The following is a 20,994-nucleotide window of genomic DNA, read 5'->3' on the forward strand; positions in this document are numbered from 1 at the left end:
GAAGAATATCTAGTAAAATATTATTTACTGTCATTATGGCAAAGATAAAATAAATCAGTTATTAGAAATTAGTTATTAACTTTTATGATTAAAAATGTTGAAAAAATATTCTCTACATTGAATAGAAATTAGGGAAAAAAAACAGGGGGCTAATTATTCAGGGGGGCTAATAATTCTGACTTCAACTGTATGTGCTTATAGAAACACAGAACTATGTGTTTCTTTAAAGTGTGGGGGTAGGGTAAGGATTAGGTGGTGTGGTTGGGATTAGGCAATCAGGTAGTGAATTCAGCAAGGTGCATAATTTGACAGGCGTGCATTTCACAGCCCAACATTGTTGTAAACATAATACTGACAAACTTTTTTAGTTCTCAACCACATTTGAAATGCAGTCATTACATTTTTATTGATTGGTAGCTTTAGTCTGTTATGAATTTTTTTGTCCAGAGAGTCCAGTTTTTCTCTTGTTTGTTTCAGTTCTCATCCAGAGAAGCACCAGACCTTATGGCATATATGGCTATGTGAGATTGTATGTGAAGTTAAGCATCTTAAACATATTTTCTAACCTTTAGTGCTCTCTCTGATCAGGAACGAACCCACTCTGTTTCCTGGGAGCCGAAGCAGCTCCTCAGCTTTGGGTCTGGACAAGTTTTCAAACAGCCAGCTAGACAGTCATGAAATATTTTTCCATTAACATTTAGAGAACATTAAAATGCAAATGAAGCTAGACAACAAGTAAAACCTACCCATGGTAGACTTTTGTGGCATGGCAGTGCGGTATAAAATTCACTTCCTTGGTGCTGAGTGAGAAAACTTTCCACCAGTAACCTTCTCTGAAAGACAAGGAGACTTGTATAAATGCTGATGAACAGATACTCTTTTTTTGTCATTTTGATATTTGTAACAATTGGGCTATTTATATTAAGTGAAAAGTTTGTTTGTGTTTGTTAAACAGGCTAAATTAGTGTCCGTGCAAAGACTAACTGCTTGGGTTTGTGGTTTGCTGTCACACATTGAACCAAGCAAACTGTCAGTGTTATTTCTGTCATCAGCTGAAACACTTTGAAAATGATTGCAAAATACACATACATTCCCGGATATACTTCTGCTCAGAAGTATGCAATCATTAGATAGTGTAGTAACTTACTGTAGTGTTTCCACTTTATTTACATATCTTATAATGCTTTCTAAGAATCATAAAAAAAGAACATAGTTTTCATTAAATATATTACAATGTGTTAAATGACCGTACTGGCTTTGTTAAAATAAATATTGTTATGTTACTCAGGCACAAGATCAGCATATTACAAAATAATTAATAAAATCTGAAGGCTGAAGTATTATAATAATAATAATAATAGACTGAAATAGAAATAATAATAATAATAATAATAATATTATTATTATTATTATAGAATATCTTGAAAATTAAACTCTTAATTGCATTTCAAACATGTAAAGGGAATTTCTGGTATCTTAACAATCCTGTATTATTATTATTATTATTATTATTATTATTATTATTATTATTATTATTATTATTATTATTATTATGGTTTACGTTTTTTGGTCAATTAAAATATGTCATGTTTATTTATTTGTTTGTTTATTTAGGGCTATTTTTATATATTTTGGAGAATAAAAGTAAAAGAAAAATTAAGATTTTACTATAGTGCAGAAACTCTTGGAGAAACACAAAATGCTAATGCTTACTCAGACACTACTTTCAGCCAATCACCCACTCGAAATATAGGCTCGCAGATTTCAGGAGGAGGGTAGTTATCCAGCACTATTGCTGTATCGTTCTCATGCACTGTAAACAAAGCATTGCATCTGTGTATTAGCAAAAAAATATATATTTTATGAATATTTGCTACAAGCAGCTCTTTGACTCCTGCTAATACAATGAACATCTGTACATTTACATATTAATCTCTTATTTAGAGAGCCAGGAAGTACTACTGGGCTCCTTTTCCTTTAAGGCTTTAAATATTTTATCTTGAAATTTAAAAAAAAATTCTGGATCAGATGTAATAAGAGAAAAGCAAACTCCAATTGTTTTTATCAACAATATGTCAGGTTATTTTTGCACAATAACTTTACAAACATATTTATCTTTATAGGGCGTACACTGTATCTGTTTTAACTAATTTATTTAGTTTTTTGTTTGCTCAAACTACAGAAGTTCATCTTAGTCTTTTCAGTGCTATTTCACTTCAAGGACATGATCACAGCTTACTCAGCAAGTTTAGTCTAAACAGAGAACTGATATCTGTATGTTTAAATACAGTTCGAGTCTCTTCACACACCACAACATCTGTAAACAATCAAAAGTGTGTGGTTATCTGCCTATAATAGCTGAAAATGTCACTTAAAACCAGTCAAACATTCAGTCACTCAAACGACGCTCAGTATTTTCATACCTCCCACTGGAAGGTCTTCATTAGCACGAATTTGTCTGAAATCCTCTGGGGTCCTTTGGCTTGTCAGAGCGCCACCCATTTTCAGTCGCCCACAACTCTTCCTACAGATATTTACCACATCAGATGAGCATGTCTGTCCCAAATGAGTCCCTTTTGGCTTCTGTTAAACAGTGTTAGCTGATGTTGCTGTTGTTTTGCTGTGTAACTTCCCATTGATAAGAGCTGAAGGGCATGACTTTTCTCACCACACTTTCCACTTCACGCACAAGCAAAAATAGGAAGTGATGAAAGCAAATGGCTGTTTAATCGTACACAAATGTATTCAGATATGCCTTGCTTATTGAAGTGACATGCTTCTGGTAAATATGTGTATAAATAGAAGTAATATGCAAACTAAACCACACCTGGTTTCATGTTTTTCCTATTTAGATTTTGTGTTTTTGAGGGGGATCCATGATAAATATTACTGTGCAGTTTGTCTGAAAAGGGCCTTCAATTGTCAAACTGAGTAAAAAAAAGGACTTAAAAGTAAAACAGGATATTGTTAATGAATTAATTTTGACTGGCTATTATATACATCTTATGTAGAGTTGAGGATGATATAATTCTCTTGCAAATATGTTTAACAGAGCAAAAACATTTTTTTTCACTGTATTTCAGATTATATTATAAAGTCAGATTTCTTTTAATTTGGCTGGAATAGTAAAATATATATGTTTTGAAAATGTAACAACTGTTAACGTCAATATTGTTAGTCTCATTAAGATTTTTATTCCATTTAAGATTTATTTACTTTTGTCCGGGGACTTTCCTAATTATCTTGACTTTGCCTAGTTAATCTAATTATTTAAGCTTTTTTCACCCTTAATTGGGATTGGACTGTGGAGGTTACAGACAGGAAAGTATTGGGAGCAAAGAGAGGGAAAGGGGGAGCAAAGGACCTTGAGCCAGGAATCGAACTTAGGTCACCATGAGCACCATGGTGCTATAAGTCGGCACACTTAATCACAAGGCTATTGGCCCCGACAATTATTTAAGCTTTTAAGTGGCTGAGTATAAACATTTAATAAACAATTACTCTGAACAATAATTCTTTAAGCTGAGTAGTAGTATCTTGCAAAATAGCTAGTAAAATATTATGTGCTGTCGTCATGGCAAAGACAAAGGAAATTAGTTTTTATAATAATCAACATCATAGTTATTTTAAAAATCTATTAAAAATAACTTCAGTATTTTGAAGAAGAATAAAAATGTAACAATTTTAAATGATTTATTTATGCTATTTATGCTATAATATCCGATTTTTAGTTTGGTGAAAAAACCTTGTAGAAACACAAAATACTAATGCGTACTCAGACACTACTTTCAGCCAATCTCCCACTCGAAATATAGGCTCGCAGATAGATATTTTTTCTAATAAACATATCAAATTTCATGTAAAATTTCTCATCAAAGCAAAAAATGATCGAACTCTTACCTTACAAAATAATTCACTTGCACTATGCCATCTCTGCTTTTTTAAGAAGAATCCCCATACAATCATTGTTTGCAACCTGCAATTTTTTTATTTCTTAAAAGCTGCGTATAAAGAACTGCAATAAGTTATAAAGAAGTTTACCTCCACCTGCTCCTAGCACAAATAAAACTTTCTCAACAGCATATTTGCTTGAGCAAATAACTTTCTACATTACACATGCCTACACACACACACGCACAAGCATATATATATATATATATATATATATATATATATATATATATATATATATATATATATATATATATATATATATATATATATATATATACATTTTTTTAAGAATATCTAACACAGGCAGCTCTTTGAGTCCTGCTAATAAAACAAACATTTGAACATTTTTACATATTAGTCTCTTATTTATAGATGGTCAGGATCTAATAAGCCAAAGGGCTCCGTTACCATTAAGGCTTGAAACACTAAATCTTAAATTAAAACTTTTTTTTTCTTGATCAAATGTAATAAGTAAAGAAAAGAAAAACTCCCATTATTTTTATCAAAATGGCCGAATAATAATTCAATAAGCAATCATTGAGTAATAGTATCTTGATAATAAAATTCCAACTGTGTAAATATATTTTATATACATAACCTATTAAATATTTTATCAGGGAATGTAAATAAAATGTTAAAAGTAGGAACTATTGTTGTGTTTAATTGTTTTCCGTTAAATCATTTACAAATGGGGATGTCTTGAATAGCCAGTGCCTAAAACTAGTGGCTGCTGACATATTGGAGACACATATAATGAATTAATTACTCAAATATTATTATTGTCTTTCTAAAGTAAAATTATAAGTATTACACAAATAAGGAAAATAAATTTGACTATTTATGAAGGGGTTTTTTATATTATAATATAAAATCACATTTTTCAGGTGTCCTTATAGTGCTTGTATGCAATGCTAAACAAAGCTGTTGTTTGCTTGCAGGGAGGCTCAGTGTTTTCTCCAGCTGTTGTAATGAGTTCATCCAAAGCCCAAGCACAGACTTCATCTCTGGCTGGAGAATTGGACTGTCCTGTCTCTGATCCTCCACAGCTGCTGGACTGCCTGAGGAGCAAACCAGCTCACAGCATCAATGCTGCACAGACCAAGGTGTGACTGAGAAATAAAACTGTCAAAAGCCTTGTTATTTTAGTTGTTTAACATCTTTTTTCTCCTGTGTTGTGTGTAGTTGTTAGCTGTAAGTGGTCCACTGCAGGCCTGGTCACCGGTGGTTGATGGAAATGTAGTTCGGGAAAAGCCTTCTGTGGCCCTTCAGTCCGGACGCTTCCACAAAGCGGAAATATTATTGGGGTCTTCGTTTGAGGACGGACTCATCAGCAGAGCCAAGAACATCAAGGTTGGACCACATTGAGATATGAGTGAGGGTGTAATGATAAACACATTCAGAGATTTTAGCTACAGGTCAATACAAGTAAAGTGTGGTTTTCGCCAGTGTATCTGCAGGGATTCAATTGAAACTTCCATTTTTATGTATTCTCATTTTAACAAATTAATATAGGGTTTTTATATCAAGAATACAATACAATATTTATTTATTAAGCACATAGGAGTGCTAAAGACAGAGCTAAGTGCTAAAGAATGAGTTTTTAGTATTGGATTTTTGTTTTTTGTGATGTGTGAATGAAGCTTCACTAGACATTATGTAGCACACCTCCCATCCAATAATTGCAGGAAGCTTTGTGTTTTGTTACTTTGATAGTCAACAAAGACTCATATATCAGGAATTTCTTTTTTTTATGATTCAATTTTTTATTGTCTTCAATAATTTAACAGTTCAATCAGTTTACAAATTTTGACCTCCTTTTAACATCCCCGTTTCCCTCACCTCCCCAACAGCGGCAGTGGCTGTCATTAGATGTAGCTATCATAAATCCAGTAAATACAGATAAATAATATAAGACTCAATAAATAAATAAAAAATAAAAAACACACACAAACAGAACATAATAATAGTAAAAATAAATAAATAAAAAATAAATAATTACAAAAATACAACATCAATACAATAATAATAATAATACACAAATAAATCAAATAAGATAATTACACGTTTACTGTGCATCTCACCACAGTGACCTTATTCATTTTCCAAAAAAGCCAAATAATTTCCCCATCTTCTCTGAGAAACATATATATATATAAATATTAGGAATTTCAAATAATAAATGCAGTGGTTTTTAAGAGTCTATGAATAGTTTAGAAAATAAAACAGAAATTAATATTTTACACATTTTACTCAAAATAGAAAAACGACTATTAATTGCAAATCCCCAGAACTAATAATAACTTTGAAGTGGTCTCCTTTTTCCCCAGAGCTTTCCAAAAACTGCATTGAATAAGGTTTCCATGTTAATTGTAGATTTCAACATTGCAGTATTGTTCAAGTAAAGTTCAAGTAAAGGGGCCTATACTGTTTACAGCATAAGCTAAGATCATTTTTTCCTTAAAATGACTTATTGACATTTTAATTGTGAATTGTAAGTGAAAAAATAAGCAATTATATATATAAATCTTTGTTTTCGATTGGCTATAGAACAAACCACTGTTGTCCAATTACTTGACTAATTAACCAAATTCTAGTATCTTATGAACAACTAGCAAAGTAGCATGTACTGGTATAATGGCAAAGAGTAGAGAAATTAGTTATTAAAATTATTATGTTTAAATATGTGTTGACAAAAATCTCTACATTAAATAGCACTTTTTTGCTCTACATTAAATAGCACTTTTTTATTTGAAGTAGTATTTTATGTAATTGTATAATATAATATTTTATAGAAATAATAATATGATATATCATTTGAATAATATAATTGACGAAACTCAAATCTACTGAATCATTATTTTTCTGTACCGTTACACTCCTAAAAATGGGAGTGTGTAGAAAAAAAATCGAATGAGTTCTTCAGAAGAGTCATTAATTCATTAGTATGTTGTGATATTTTATCATTCACACTTCTCTGATGTTTATTTGTGCAGAACTTTGAGCAGCTTCAGGGAAGAGCTGACAGTAAGACAGCGTTTTATGCAGCCCTGTCCAACTCTCTGGGTGGAGATGATGCCAATGCTTTTGTGAAGGAGGCCGCAACCTGGTTCTACTCCTTACAGCACTCACCCACACCTTCAGGATACAATGTGTTCTCACGCGCGCTGGAAAATGCTACCAGGTGAGAGGACAACAATCTAACACAACTGAAGTATGCTTTAGCATTGTTCTTTAAAGAAAATGAACTTTTTTGGTGACATTAAGGGACATATCATACACATAAATGGCATGATTTGTTGCAATTTTCAGACCAGCAAAACCCCAAGTTTCCAGTTTTATACCATGTGTTTAAATAGCAAATCCGTTTGCGCCACTTTGTGGACTCATGGGCGTACTGGTCTAAAAAGGAGGTGTGTTAAGGCCCATTGTTGGCGCTTTGCTATTTTGAGGAACTGAATTAGACCGCACCGATGATCATCTAAAAGCTAGTCTAAAGTCCAGCACAGCGCGGAAGTTGTGCGCCTATGTGGGTTCAAACGTTTACACACACAAGATGTACAGCAATACACAAATATCTTTACATTTTTTTTTAATTAAAGGATTAAAATGTTACAAAAATATTATTTTCTACATAAATATAAAAACCACTGCCTCCATGCCTCGTCTCAGGGTTTTTTTTTCAGTTAATTCTTGACAATTTGCAATTTTATAACAGTATTATTTTTAGTTATGGTATAATTTATTATATGCACATTTATATTTGTTTTATTAAAAACAAGTTTAGATTTGTCCACCTGTCGGGTTTAGGTTTAGGGTTAGGGTTAGGGCTAGTATGGTGACGTATGCATCACCCAATGGGGCATAGGAATAGGAAGGGTGTTTCGACATTACTTCGTTTTTGTGACCATAGTTTATTATTGTACATTTATTCGTTTGCTAGAAATTAAAACTGAATTTCAGAAATTGTTTGTAACAAATCTTTGTGCTTAACTAATAAAATTAAATATGTAGGCTAATGGATGTCTTCGGTGGAGTGAGTTTCCACCGTTTCCTTACTCCATGAAAGTAAAGTAAAGTGTAAAAGTAAAGAGGCCGAATGGAGGAGGGGCGCAGAGCATATTTTTCCATCCTTAAAATAGCAAAAGTGATTCCGACACAACCTTAATGCTTTTGCACCATGTGCTTTAGACTTAAAATAAAGTTAAAATAAAATCAAGCCTTAATATATTCATAATATTGCTAAATATTTATTTTTCAAATAAACACTGATCTTTTGAACATTGGCCAGTAATGTTCATCAAAATGATCTTCTTTCTGATATAAAAAAAGAAAATAAATACAAAATCTATCGTGAAAAGTATTTTTGTAAGGTTACTGGTTGAGAGTTTGGGTCACAAATTATGAAAAGTTGAAATGATCATATTTTGGAGAACAATATCTTTACTGCAGGAAAATTACACAGACTATCCAATCATTATCAGCTTTTTATATGATTTTCAAATTCATTCTTGATCCTGTTCTGTCCTGCTTGACCCTGATCCAACTTTATATTTTGGCCAAATGTCACCCGGCAGTTTAACACTTAAAAAACTGTACAATTAAACTGCTTTAGTATGACAGATTTAACATATCTAAACTCGCAAAAACAACAAAAATATACTTTAACTTTGTTTCTGTATTTTGAAATGAAATGATGTCTGGAACATGACACTCGAGTTTCAGAACATTATCTCGTTTTGCTATTTTATTTTGGGACATTTACATTTTTTTGGAACGTTCAAGTGACAGTTTAATACTCTATTAGTATATGAAATCACTTTTTACAAAATTTAATGCAGGCACCAAATTGGGATGTGTTGTGCTAAAACTTAAGTTCTTAAAAACACTTAAAGTCCCTCCATTAGCCCTTACCCATCATGACCTCCCAATCATCCATATCCACCAAACTGGCTCTATCACTGTTTCTCCACTCCACCAATAGCTAGTGTGTGATGAGTGCACTGGCGCCATTGCCCTGTGGCTGCCATCGCAGGAGAGTCGTGTGGAGACACCCCCAACCCTCTTGATTGTAAAGCGCTATGGGTCTATGGCCATACATGATAAATACGCTATATAAATACACATACAGTACATTACATTACATTAAGAATGTGATATGCAAATGTGTTAAGACTTTTTTTTTTAAATTAAAACAGATGATTTAATTTATTTTTGATCAAATAACAGCCCAAAAAAAGATTCCAATTTTTAATTTTACTGGTATATACTTTTAGTTGACATTATTTGTTATACAAGTAAAACGTGTTATATAAGTAAAACCTGATTTAACTGTTAAAGACAGTTAAATCAGATTTCTAAGCCCATGATCTGCATTTTGTTTATAAAGCTACATTGCATTCCTTTAGAGACATGCCAAAATTAACTATCACAGATTGTGTTCACAGCTGCCCTTCTAGAAATGATTATGTTTGTTCAGACCCTCAACAACGTTAAGTGGTCTGGAATGCTGAGATCATTTTGAGGGCTTGAACTGCACTTCTCTGGCCTATACTGAGGGTGTGGATGCTGCTGGTTGTGGCAAAGAGGAAGGAAATGATATATTTGAGTTTCTGACTCAAATATATAGTATGTGTGAGTTTAAAAAAAAGTGTTAGTAGAAACTGTCACTCGTCACTGACCTAAGAACAATTTCATGTCACTTTAAATAACAGTAAGGTTTTTTTTCTTAATAGAAACAACTAATTTTAGAATAGGAAGGTTATTTGTATACTAAAAACAATTCTGAAGAGTAGTCAGTGGAGCTTTTAATTGTGCTTGGTTTCAGTTTGATAGTTTTAAAGTAAAATACAGCTATGGGAAACTTTAAGAGATTTTATTTCTGTGCATTTCTAATGTATCATTTCTTACAACTAGCTGTCATTCTCTGAAAAGAAAACAGCTCTATAGCACATTATTTTTATTTTAAATTTGAAGAAATGTTATTAAACTTTTTTAGAATGAAGCAGCTGAGAAACTCAGAATCTCCATGTGGACACTTAATTTTTTTCCCCATATTAACCTTAAATGTTATTGCTGCAATGACCCATCGATACTTGATGTCTGATGCGGTTTTATGCAAAAGTTTGGGCACCCCTGATAATTTTCAAATTGCACGCCGTAGCCTGCTGGTCTTTCAAATCAGAAATTTGATTTAGATATATTTTATACCCAAGGGAAAAAACATTTCAGTTCTGACATAACATTTATTTCATTAATATATGCAATGCAATGTAAGTCTTAACAAAAACAAACAGGCGCAAAAATTTGGGCACCCCCAACAGAATAATGACCTCAATCTTTTGTACAGCCACCTTTTGCTGAAATAACAGCCTGTAGACGCTTATCTGTCAAGGATAAATCCCTGAATTCTTGCTGAAGGCATTTTTTAACCATTCTTTCTTGCAAAATTTCTCCAGTTCTGTCAGGTTTAATGGGTGCAGGACCTTTTCAAATCAATCCATAGATTTCCGATAATGTTCAAGTCTGGGGACTGGGATAGCCATTCTAGAACATTATGTCGTGTCTGAGCATGAGTTCCTTAGTGGATCTGGAACTGTGTTTTGGGTCATTGTCCTGCTGAAACCTCCAACCCTGCCATAACTTCAGCCTCTTGACTGATTCGTGAACATTTTTCTTAAGAATCTGCTGATACTGGTTGGAATCCATGCGACCGTCAACTCTGACAAGGTTTCCAGTACTTGCGTTTGCCACACATCCCCACAGCATGACGGACCCTCCACCATATTTTACAGTAAATCTACAGTTCTTTGGTTTAATTGTGACCATTCTAACTATCCTTCACCTTTGCTTTTCAGATATTTTTCTTGGCCTACCACATTTTTCCTTTACAAGAACTGCTCCTGTGGCCTTCCCTTTTCTTATTATATTTCTGACTGTGGAGATAGAGACTTTTAACCTTTGTGACAGCTTTTTGTCTCCTTTTCCTAATTCATGTTGGTGAATTATCCTAGTTTTTAGGTCATTATGAAACTTCTGAGGTTCCCATGTTGCTACTTTGTGGTTTACAATAAGAACAAGAACAACTAGCAATCTACTATCTTTTATCGACTATCTTTTATCCTTTTTCATGATTGGTTGCACCTGTGCTGTTAGGATTGTTAAGGTTCATTGAGTCACTCAAATCATTTTGTGTTGTCATGAATCATCAGCATTAAGTGCCCACAGATTTTGCACAGCCTACTTTTCAGTTTCAATTTAATTTCACATATCTCAATACTGCTACACTGAGTATTTCTGTCTGAAAAACATGACATTATCTAGCTTTCTCTAGAAACCAATTGGCATTTCACTGTGATCTCTTATAAAGAAAAAGCACATTACTATGCAGTCACAGAGGAATGCCCAAACTTTTACATAAAACTGTAGATGATTGAGTTTCTGTCACTCATTATTATTCAGCAAAAATCGCCAAAACATTTGCAATTATGCAAAAGAATAAAATTTATTATATTGTTTATTATAAATAGAATTTGCACATGAAGAAATATTTCATCACAATTAAATTTTTAGCTCATCCTTAAAGGTTAATCTCATGCGTTCTTTTTACTTGTATGTGCTGAAATTCTTGCTTCTTTCTCTGAATTGTCAGCAGCTCTGAATGTAGTTTAGAGGATATACTGCCCACATAATCACTACTGTCAGATTTAGTACAGACCAAATCTGACCAAACACACGGCACACCCCTCTGACCCACTGCACACACACGGACGCATGTTAGTTTTGGTGTTTTTGAGGACATAATGTAATGTGCATAATGCACTCAGTACTGTAAAAAATGGATTATTATATCACCTTACCCTACTAAACCCAAGCCTCACAGGAGACATGGAAAATTTTGAATGAACAAAAATTGGGGTTTAAGTAATATTTTAAGCGTTTTTAAATATGAGGACACATGGCATGTCCCTATAAACCACCTCAACATTTTAACACCAAGCTAACACTCATGTCATTATATAAATTTGTGTCCTTGTAAAACACCCAAACCAGCACAGACACACACACACATACACAGGAAATAAACTGTTTGAGTCAAGATTTTCTGTTTTTACTATTTTTATAAATAATTATTTTCAAAATCATTACTATACTTCATAATCGTGTTACCAATTTTAATTCATTAATAATTATTTTCAAAATCATTACTATACTTCATACTCGTATGCTAACAAGCTTCTGGTCATTTACATTAAAGTTAGACTTAGTGTGATCAACCATTCTCTTATATATTTTTACAAGAACAGGTCTCAATAAGTACGTTTCATTTGTACATGCATGCAGTTACAGTTGAAGTCAGAATTATTAGCCCCCCTTTGAGTTTTTTATTTATTTAAATATTTCCTTAATGATGTTTAACAGAGCAAAGATATTTTCACAGTATATCTGATAATATTTTTTCTTCTCCCGAAAGTTTTATTTGGTTTATTTCAGCTAGAATAAAAGCTGAATGAATGAAAAAAAATCCACTTTAAGGTAAAAATTATTAGCCTTTTTAAGCTATTTTTTTCGATTGTCTATAGAACAAAACATCATTATATAATAACTTGCCTAATTACCCTAACCAGCTTAGTTAACATAATTAACCTAGTTAAGCCTTTAAATGTCACTATAAGCTGTATAGAAGTGTCTTAAAAATATCTAGTCAAATATTATTTATTGTCATCATGGCAAAGATAAAACAAATCAGTTATTAGAAATGAGTTATTAAAACTATTGCGTTTAGAAATGTGTTAAAATATTTTGTCCGTTAAACAGAAATTGGGGAAAAAAATAAACAGGGGGGCTAATAATTCAGCGGGGCGAATAATTCTGACTTCAACTGTATATCTGCTACACTGAATGAAGATGCAACGATATTACACCAATATTTTGATGTTTTATATTTTCAAGAATATTTTAAACTTGTAGTCACTTGATCACTACTTGATGTAGTCACCAAATGTCTCATCATTTAAAGAGGACAAAAAGTTTAGAATACATTTTTTCTTATTGTTAAATATTGTGTATTTTTACATTTTCTGTTTCAAATCTGTTTATTGTGTTATTATATTCATGAGTGTTACCATGATCGCATTTTAATGTGCCTGTTTACTACTGGACAGATCTCTTCATATGAATTCTGGCTTTAAGTTTTTCTACTTGCATGATTGTGGTGCATATAAGTACATATTATGTTTGTTTTAAAGCTGATTTTGGTTCAGTTACTGCAGTTTGGTTACTTTAAACATTAAATCTTTTGATAATAAATTGCTTTAAGTTACTAAATATAAAATCACTGATATGCAATCACTTCATATCTAAAGCATTGTAAGCATGCATCAATATCATTTCTTCAGAGACCTCTTCATCATCTGTCCCACCGTGGACATGGCTGAATTTTGGGCAGCAAACACACGGACTGGGGTTCACATGTACCACCTACCTGAAGATGCTGCCTATAACAGGTGCTGTTCAATCCACACACATAACATTACACTATAGTTACCTGACAGATTCATGAACATTCTCCGTGTGCTACATATGTGTTTGTCACAGTGCTGACGTGTCAGTTCCATTGGATGTGCAGTATCTCTTCGGAGTTCCTCTTGCCACAGAAAAGCGCGACATTTTCAGCTACAAGGAGAAAACATTCACCCTGCAGATCATGAATTACATGGGAAACTTCATTAAGTCTGGGTATTTAACTTTTATTTTATTGGTATTTGTCTTTATTTCTGAGTAGTTTTTGTTGAAGCAATAGATTTATCTTTGCATTTTAGTGGAAAAAAATGATCTGATAGAGAGAAAAATGTTGAGTAGGGTTCATCTGTTGATTGGATGGAGTCAGATCCAAATATTAGCTTGCAGTATAAAATAAAAAAAGAGAAGTGACTTTATGTAGAATTTAGAAATCCCTGTTATTAGCAACACGGGTGGCCATTATGGGAACTGCAATAGGCCACTTAAAGGGATAGTTCACACCAAAACAAATCTGTCATCATTTTCTCACCCTTAACTGATTTCAAACCTTTTCAAGTTTTTTCTTCTTCCGCTGAACAAAAAATATGATATTTTGAAGAAGGCCAAAAACTTGTAACCAACTTTTAAAGCCAAGCTCAAGAACTACTTTATCAAAATGGCTTTTAATGCATAGTAACACTGACACTTTTCTCTTTTTTAATGTTTTGCTTGTTTTATTGATAATTCTTGTATTGTTTTTGCATGGTTTGCTTTTTAGTTGTGTTGTATAATTTGTTTTTACTGGCGTTAAGCACTTTGGTCAACCTTGGTTGTAGTAAGGTGATATATAAATACAGGTTGGTTGATTGATTTATTGCAACCATTGGCCTCTATATTATTTGTTTTTCCTGCTATGGAAGTCAGTAGTTACAGGTTTTTGGCATTCTTCAAAATATCTTTTGTGTTCAACAGAAGACAAACTGGAGAGTAAATGGAGAGTATATTTTCATTTTTGGGTTAACTATGCCTTTAATGCTCTTGCATAACATACAAGTAACTGAATGTGATGATATAATCATGGCGATGTTCTTTATTGTTTTTTCATTAGAATTAAATGGAAGTTTACTTTTACAGCAATACACACAATGAACAACAGCAACCATGATACAGAGACTGATGTTTCCAGCACATTGAACATTGTATATTCCTTTCATGTGTTGTAGAAGGAAAGAGATAGTCTCAGTCACATTCTTTAGATTTTTTTCAGCATTTTTATTTTTAATATGAAACAAATCTGCAGGTTTCTAATATTAGACAACCTTAGAATTATTATAAACAAATCTTAGATATAGCCCATTCAATGCAACTAAATGTTTGAAGACTTTTGGTTCACATCATCATAATGAAGCCTGATCATACAGTGAAAGATTGAGTTAACACTAGGGCTGTGCAATTAATCGCAATCAAATCGATTTCGCAATTTAAAATAAAAATAAAAATAAATAATCGCAAGAGGCTGTGATATGAAAAAAATATATATGTATTATTTAATTTCCCTTGCCCAGAACAAATACATGACTGCCTTCTGTGCCTGGGTGTGTCTGTCTTACTGGCCAATTGAGTGAACACACTTTTGTTTTGCCCAATCGCGCAACCGAACTATGCAGAACGCCCACAATTAAATAAAAGAAAGAAAACAAACAGGAAAGCGCTGACAAGTGAGATAATGGCGTCTGCTGCTTCAGAAGCATTAATAGACAAATTAATATAAAAGAAAAACAGCATTAGTAATATGGGAATATTTTATTTTCAAAGTCACAGACACCGAACAAAATCAGGTCATTTTTAAAAGCTGTCGCAGAATTGTTGCCACGGCTTACAGATTATTGAGCTGAAGCTGGACTACAAAATTAAATTGCTAATCATATTGCGTCAGTTAGATATTTTCCCCAAATTGTATAGCCATAGCTAACGCTATAATATCGAAAATTACAAAATAAAATTAAGAAAGCTGCATGGATGAATAGACTCCCCATAAGATCAATAACATAAATTCAGAAAGTTGATTTCCTCTGTTCATCTCTCCTCTTGTCTTTTCAGCAACCCCAACCTGCCTCTTGCAGCATCGAGAACCTCCTTCGGTAAGTTCTTGCCCCCATGGCCACAGTTCATGCCTCACGTGAGTGGACGAGCCTATAAAGAGCTTTCATCGACTCTCGTGAACCGCAAAAACCTGCAGCGATCTCAGTGTTCCTTCTGGTCTCAGTATGTGCCTGCTTTGACCAGCGCCACAGGTTAGTACTGTTCTGCATGTCCACATAAACCCATAAGGGACAAAATGACAGTGGGTTTTTGACCAGGCTATGCACATGGTTAAACCTGGTTTTAACTTCACAGCCAAATTCTCATGTGGGACCTCAGCAGGAGAGACTGAAGGTGTTCAAACTCCAACCCAAGAGCCCAAGCCTCTCACTTTTGCCAGCTTCACTCCGACTCCAAGCAGACCGAAATCTGAGAAAGATGCTTACAATTAGTTTACGTTTAGTTTTTTGTAATTGCTAGAATCCAATTCAGTCTCTGCATTTGAACAGTTTCTTATTTTTGTTGATGTAAATGAATGAACATTCATAGTAGAACTTAACCAATAAACTGCATTTTAAAGATTTGGTTTATACTTTGCTTTTCAAGTAATATAGCACAACTCTTGTCTACTAACTAAAATATCAAACACAGAACTAAGGGTGTGTCCTAAGGGTGTGTTCACACTTTGTATGTTTGGTTTAATTGATTAAAGTGCCCCTATTATTTATTTTTAAAAATGATCTGTCATGTGGTGTGTAGGATAGCTATAAGTGAATGAAGTTAGTGTCACTCAAAAGATTGTCTCATTAAAACGAGTCGTTTTCTAAATGGATCCCAAGCCAATTCATATTGATGTCAACCTTAAACATTAGCAGAGTAAAATAAATGCCTATTAAAAGAAAATATATGTGTTTTTTTGAGCATTCTTGCATGTCAACCAGTTTTTGGGGGCTCCCAAAACTAAAATATGAACTTTTTCATAATCCATATGCGTCATCACTAGCTATGTTTCAATCCAAAGATGCAAATTAAATTTATGCGCAAACTGGAATATCACATATAAGACATGCAAATAAAAAAGCGTTTCCATCCAAATAGTCAAAGAAAACAAAATCGTCACATTCTGATTAACTGGTGACAAATATCAAAAGTAAAAACAGATTTTGCTGTGGTAGGAGAAGCTTGTCAATCTTTTCTTTATTTAATAAATGACTTAGGGCCTCAGAAGACAGTATGCCAACACGCAATAACGTGTGGTGGTGTTTGAAGGGGTAAGAGCACAGACTCTCTTGACAGTTCTGGAGGTCAATAGTAATATAACAACACTAATACTGAAATGGTTAAGGTGTTTTAGAATGACCAAAACAACATTTCAGGTATTTTAGAATGCTGTCAGCCTGCTGGTTTGTACATTCACACACATTTTTATCATCACATGATCTCATAACATAATCGAATGACCTTTTTATACTGGAATTTGATTAGTATAAGTGTTTCCATCGTAGTTTATGCACATCTTTTCTTATCGAATAAAAGTTTACCCAACTCAGTTATGCGCTTACATTTTTTTAAATGCGCATTTTCAAAATTTATGCACATCTTGGTGTTTCCATTATCCAAAATGCACATTAAAAAAGGTTAATGGAAACGTAGCTACTGACATCTGAACCATGATGTGAAGAAAATCCACTTAAAAATTAACTTTGATGTAGTTAGCTCTGATTAACTGATACAACTGAAACAATTGATAAAAATATCTCCACAAACTCATCAACAGCAAGTTTGTCTGGCCCAGCACACAGCGTTGTTTTGAACATGTCATTAGAGTAGTTTTTAATTGTGAATCTTTGGATTTCACTATGTAAATCAAATGTAAATATATTTTGCAAATCTGAATTGGAAACTTTTTTTTTTTCTTTTTTTGTGGCAATGTGATCGATCATTAAAGAGGTCTATGCGTTTATTTGTAGAAATTCTGAATCCTCAGTTCCTCTTATCCCCATTATGCTTAATATTGCCAACATCCTTCATTGTGATATTTTTGAATGACTTTTTAACAGGGAAAGTGATAGTGGAAAAAATATGTTTTAGTCTCATAACAGTGGTTAATGGAAATGCAGTTGTTTCACAAAAGTTTATTTTTGTTAATGATACCGTGGAATACTGAGTTTTGTGGAAATCTGTCATTCAAACCAAGCTACAGTGAACAAAAGTGATCCAGGACTAAATCTTAAGAATTCAGATGCTAAAACCTTTAAGTGCCATCTGAAATTTCCGTCAGAAATGAACACCTCCTTTGTTTATGTTGAGATATTTCTCTTTAAAGACCAGGAAAAAGACTTACAGAGCCTGATAGAAATGCTCATTTTAGAGGAAATTTTCAGATGGCATTTAGAGGTTTTTGCATCTAAACTCTTCATATATAATTTGGTTTCTTGGCCTTGACCAAATGATAGGCCTACATGATAATCAAACTGCAAGTATGAACACATCCTAAAAATATTAATATATTCAATTCCAGTGGGTAAAAATGTAGATGTCTAAAGATATCTTCAAATGCCTTCAATGATAATTAATGAGTCAGTTTAGTATTAAAATTAAGCCGTCATACAGTCACGTGGAATAAGGCCTGACCAAAGTGCGATGAAGGCGTGCAGTATGAGTAATCCTGACCATTTGACTTTCTGCAAGTTTCCAGATGCCGCAACCGGCTCGTGTGCCACTGGCTGAGGGCTATTCTGAGATCCTAATTATCACTTTATTCCTGGAGATTATAAGAAGCCTTTCCTCTTTGTCTAGACTGTTCTCTTCCAGCTGTCTGGACACTTTCAATTATGTTCAACTGAATGAATGAAGTCAACATCAGGGCATTTTCTCAGAATGTGAGATGCTTTTTTAATCAGTTCCACGTGCACTATAAAGCAAAATTGCATATTAATGGCTGAAAGAATAAATGTTTTCCACTGATTTTTCTTCTTAGTCTGCGGTGTAGTGGATTAGTTCAGAATTTGTACTGTTCCTCTGTTTCGGGCTTCAGTGGCAGGCGTCCAGCTGTCAGATTCCATTTGTAAACACTGGAAGCCTCAACTGCAACCAAGCACATACTTCAGGGTTTTGGTAAAATATAAACATGTCACAAAAAGTAAAAGGCTGCTCTGCTCCCCTCAAAAATATTTTAGCTATGCACCAAATTGATTTTATTGCATTATTATAGTTTCTCCTCAATTTTTGTACACTTAAAACATTATTCATTAATTGTTGTTAAAGATGAACGGTTGTCTTATTGTTGGAAATAGCATCAAACACAACTAAAAAGGCGAGAAATGTTTTGAAATCCAGGCTGCAATAATAATAGTAGTAATTTAAAAAAACATGGAAATGGCTCCTTTAATGAGGCATCTATTTATATTTCACATTTAAAGACTCACAGTGATGCTCATTGTCTCAGACACCAGAATTAAAAGTTTCATAAAGATAATAGATTTTTATGGAGACCTGGAACTTCCTGTTCACTTCATACATGTCAACCCTCCCGTTTTTTGCTAGGACTCTCCCGTATTTTACCATTCTATCCCGTTATAATCCTATCATCAAGTATTTTCCCATATTTTTCCAAAATCTTTAATCTTGAAAGCACGTTGAAATTAATATTTTATTAATATTTTAAATGGCGTGTACAGAAGCTGATCTGGGATTGGTTTGTCATACAGAGCGCGTCCGTCAGTCAGCGCTTATACATGCGTTCGCTGATTCAGAGGTTGCATATAAAGGGCAATGATCGACACACAGCTTTAATGGAATTAAAGTGAATGCAGACATTTTTATATTCATTTCAACGTGCTTTCAAGATTAAAAATATTTAATATAAACACTTAATGATAGGATGATAGCGGGATAGAATGGTGAAATACAGGAGAATCCCGGCAAAAATGGGAGGGTTGACATATGAAATGAACAGGAGGTGTTTGTCAAACAACAGTTTTGAGAGGGAACACAAAACATATTTATGAGAGAATGCAAAAACTTTAAAAATATATATAAATCTTCCTATCACTCAGTTTTTTTTCCTCTGGCCAGTTGTTTTTTTCCTCCACCCATTTTTTTTTTCTTCCACCCATTTTTTTCCCCACCATCATGTCCCTTCGGCGGGTCTCCGTAGATTTTGGTATTGGGAATATTGTGAAGTGTATTTTTTTTTTTTTTTTTTGCAGTACTACAACACAATTTGAGTGTGAATGATTTAATAAATGGATTTGTGCCACTGTATTTTTCATTAGTGAAGCAATGTTGTTTCTATCAGAATCATGCATGGACTATTGATTTTTTTCTTTTATTGTTCTTTACCATTTTTACTTTGTTTGTATTTGCAAATATGTATTTGTAATTGCAAAAATTTACAGTATTTCACAGTATGTTCACATTTAAAATGGGGTGTTGAAAATCATATTTTACAGAATATGGTAATGCCAAGTATTTTTATTACAATATATAAAATTTACTGTCTCAGAAAAGTCCAACGTTTCAGTTCTTTTCTGCACATTTCATGCTGTAACTTTTTTTGTAGGCTAATATTTTTTTTAATTTTATGCTGCTAAATTAATCCAACAACAAAACAAAAACCATGTCTAAATTACTCTAGAAGAAGATCTATTGGTTTCTTCCTCTGATTGGTAAGTTCAGCCTCAGAATGAATGGCTTCATGTAATTTCATGTAATGCCATAATTACGCCTTTGTCAACATATAATTAAGACATTACAAATCTAAATATTAGTCATTTTGAACGTGAATTACTATGTTAGTATATATAACTGCTGTGAAAAGTTCACTTTCTAAATAACCCAGATGTTTTCAGGGGCGGATTTAACCAATAAGCAAGGTAAGCGGCTGCTTAAGGCCCAGGAAATCTTAAGTATAGAAGTATAAAGAAGTATAAATTTTACCTAAAAACTATATATTACATTGTTTTCTATCATATTTTGTTTGGGGAGAGTCAAACAAACCAAAGTTTAACTTAATATTATTTTTTATAAAACAACATTATAATAATGTAATGTAATAATAATATTGTGAATTAAAATGTTATTACATCTGCACAAATTTGTCCCCAAAAAATCCCCAATCATGCAGTCCAGCAGTCAAATTTATATAAAATATAGGCTATTTATTATTCTTAGTTGTAAATTCATTTTAGAAACCTAATAATTTAAAATGTAGAGATTATTAAGACCTAATCTCTACATTAACTAATCTCTGCATTAAGACAAAACAGCAAAGAATTTTGAGTGGTATAAAAACAGCTAAATAAATAAAAATGAAATAAAAGTATAAAGGTGCATTTTAGGACTGTTGGGCCCGATGGCAGGAATTGCTTAGGGCCCCAAATCATTAAATCCGCCCCTGGATGTTTTATTCCTCCCCTCTTGAAGGTTAAACTGAAGAAAGCTTCCAGCAAACTCCCT

At 33.1% G+C, this 20,994-nt stretch overlaps 2 protein-coding genes across 2 annotated transcripts in view; one reads left to right on the forward strand and one right to left on the reverse strand.

Moving 5' to 3' along the window:
• The window catches only part of LOC130243601 (src-like-adapter), a 7,383-nt gene extending 4,759 nt beyond the window's left edge, over positions 1 to 2,624 (reverse strand). The window contains exons 1-4 of the mRNA XM_056475830.1: positions 2,424 to 2,624; positions 1,714 to 1,813; positions 747 to 833; positions 567 to 664 (exon numbers count right to left, since the gene is read on the reverse strand). Coding sequence (XP_056331805.1) covers positions 567 to 664; positions 747 to 833; positions 1,714 to 1,813; positions 2,424 to 2,502 — 364 coding nt within the window. The 5' untranslated portion in view covers positions 2,503 to 2,624. The remainder of the gene's footprint in view (positions 1 to 566; positions 665 to 746; positions 834 to 1,713; positions 1,814 to 2,423) is intronic.
• Positions 1 to 16,070, forward strand: part of tg (thyroglobulin) — a 70,558-nt gene extending 54,488 nt beyond the window's left edge. The window contains exons 42-48 of the mRNA XM_056475831.1: positions 4,893 to 5,057; positions 5,137 to 5,304; positions 6,948 to 7,135; positions 13,350 to 13,457; positions 13,549 to 13,689; positions 15,553 to 15,746; positions 15,850 to 16,070. Coding sequence (XP_056331806.1) covers positions 4,893 to 5,057; positions 5,137 to 5,304; positions 6,948 to 7,135; positions 13,350 to 13,457; positions 13,549 to 13,689; positions 15,553 to 15,746; positions 15,850 to 15,986 — 1,101 coding nt within the window. The 3' untranslated portion in view covers positions 15,987 to 16,070. The remainder of the gene's footprint in view (positions 1 to 4,892; positions 5,058 to 5,136; positions 5,305 to 6,947; positions 7,136 to 13,349; positions 13,458 to 13,548; positions 13,690 to 15,552; positions 15,747 to 15,849) is intronic.
• The last annotated feature ends 4,924 nt before the right edge of the window (positions 16,071 to 20,994 follow it).

The sequence above is a fragment of the Danio aesculapii genome, chromosome 16, assembly GCF_903798145.1.
Source record: "Danio aesculapii chromosome 16, fDanAes4.1, whole genome shotgun sequence".
Classification (NCBI taxonomy): Eukaryota; Metazoa; Chordata; class Actinopteri; order Cypriniformes; family Danionidae; genus Danio; species Danio aesculapii.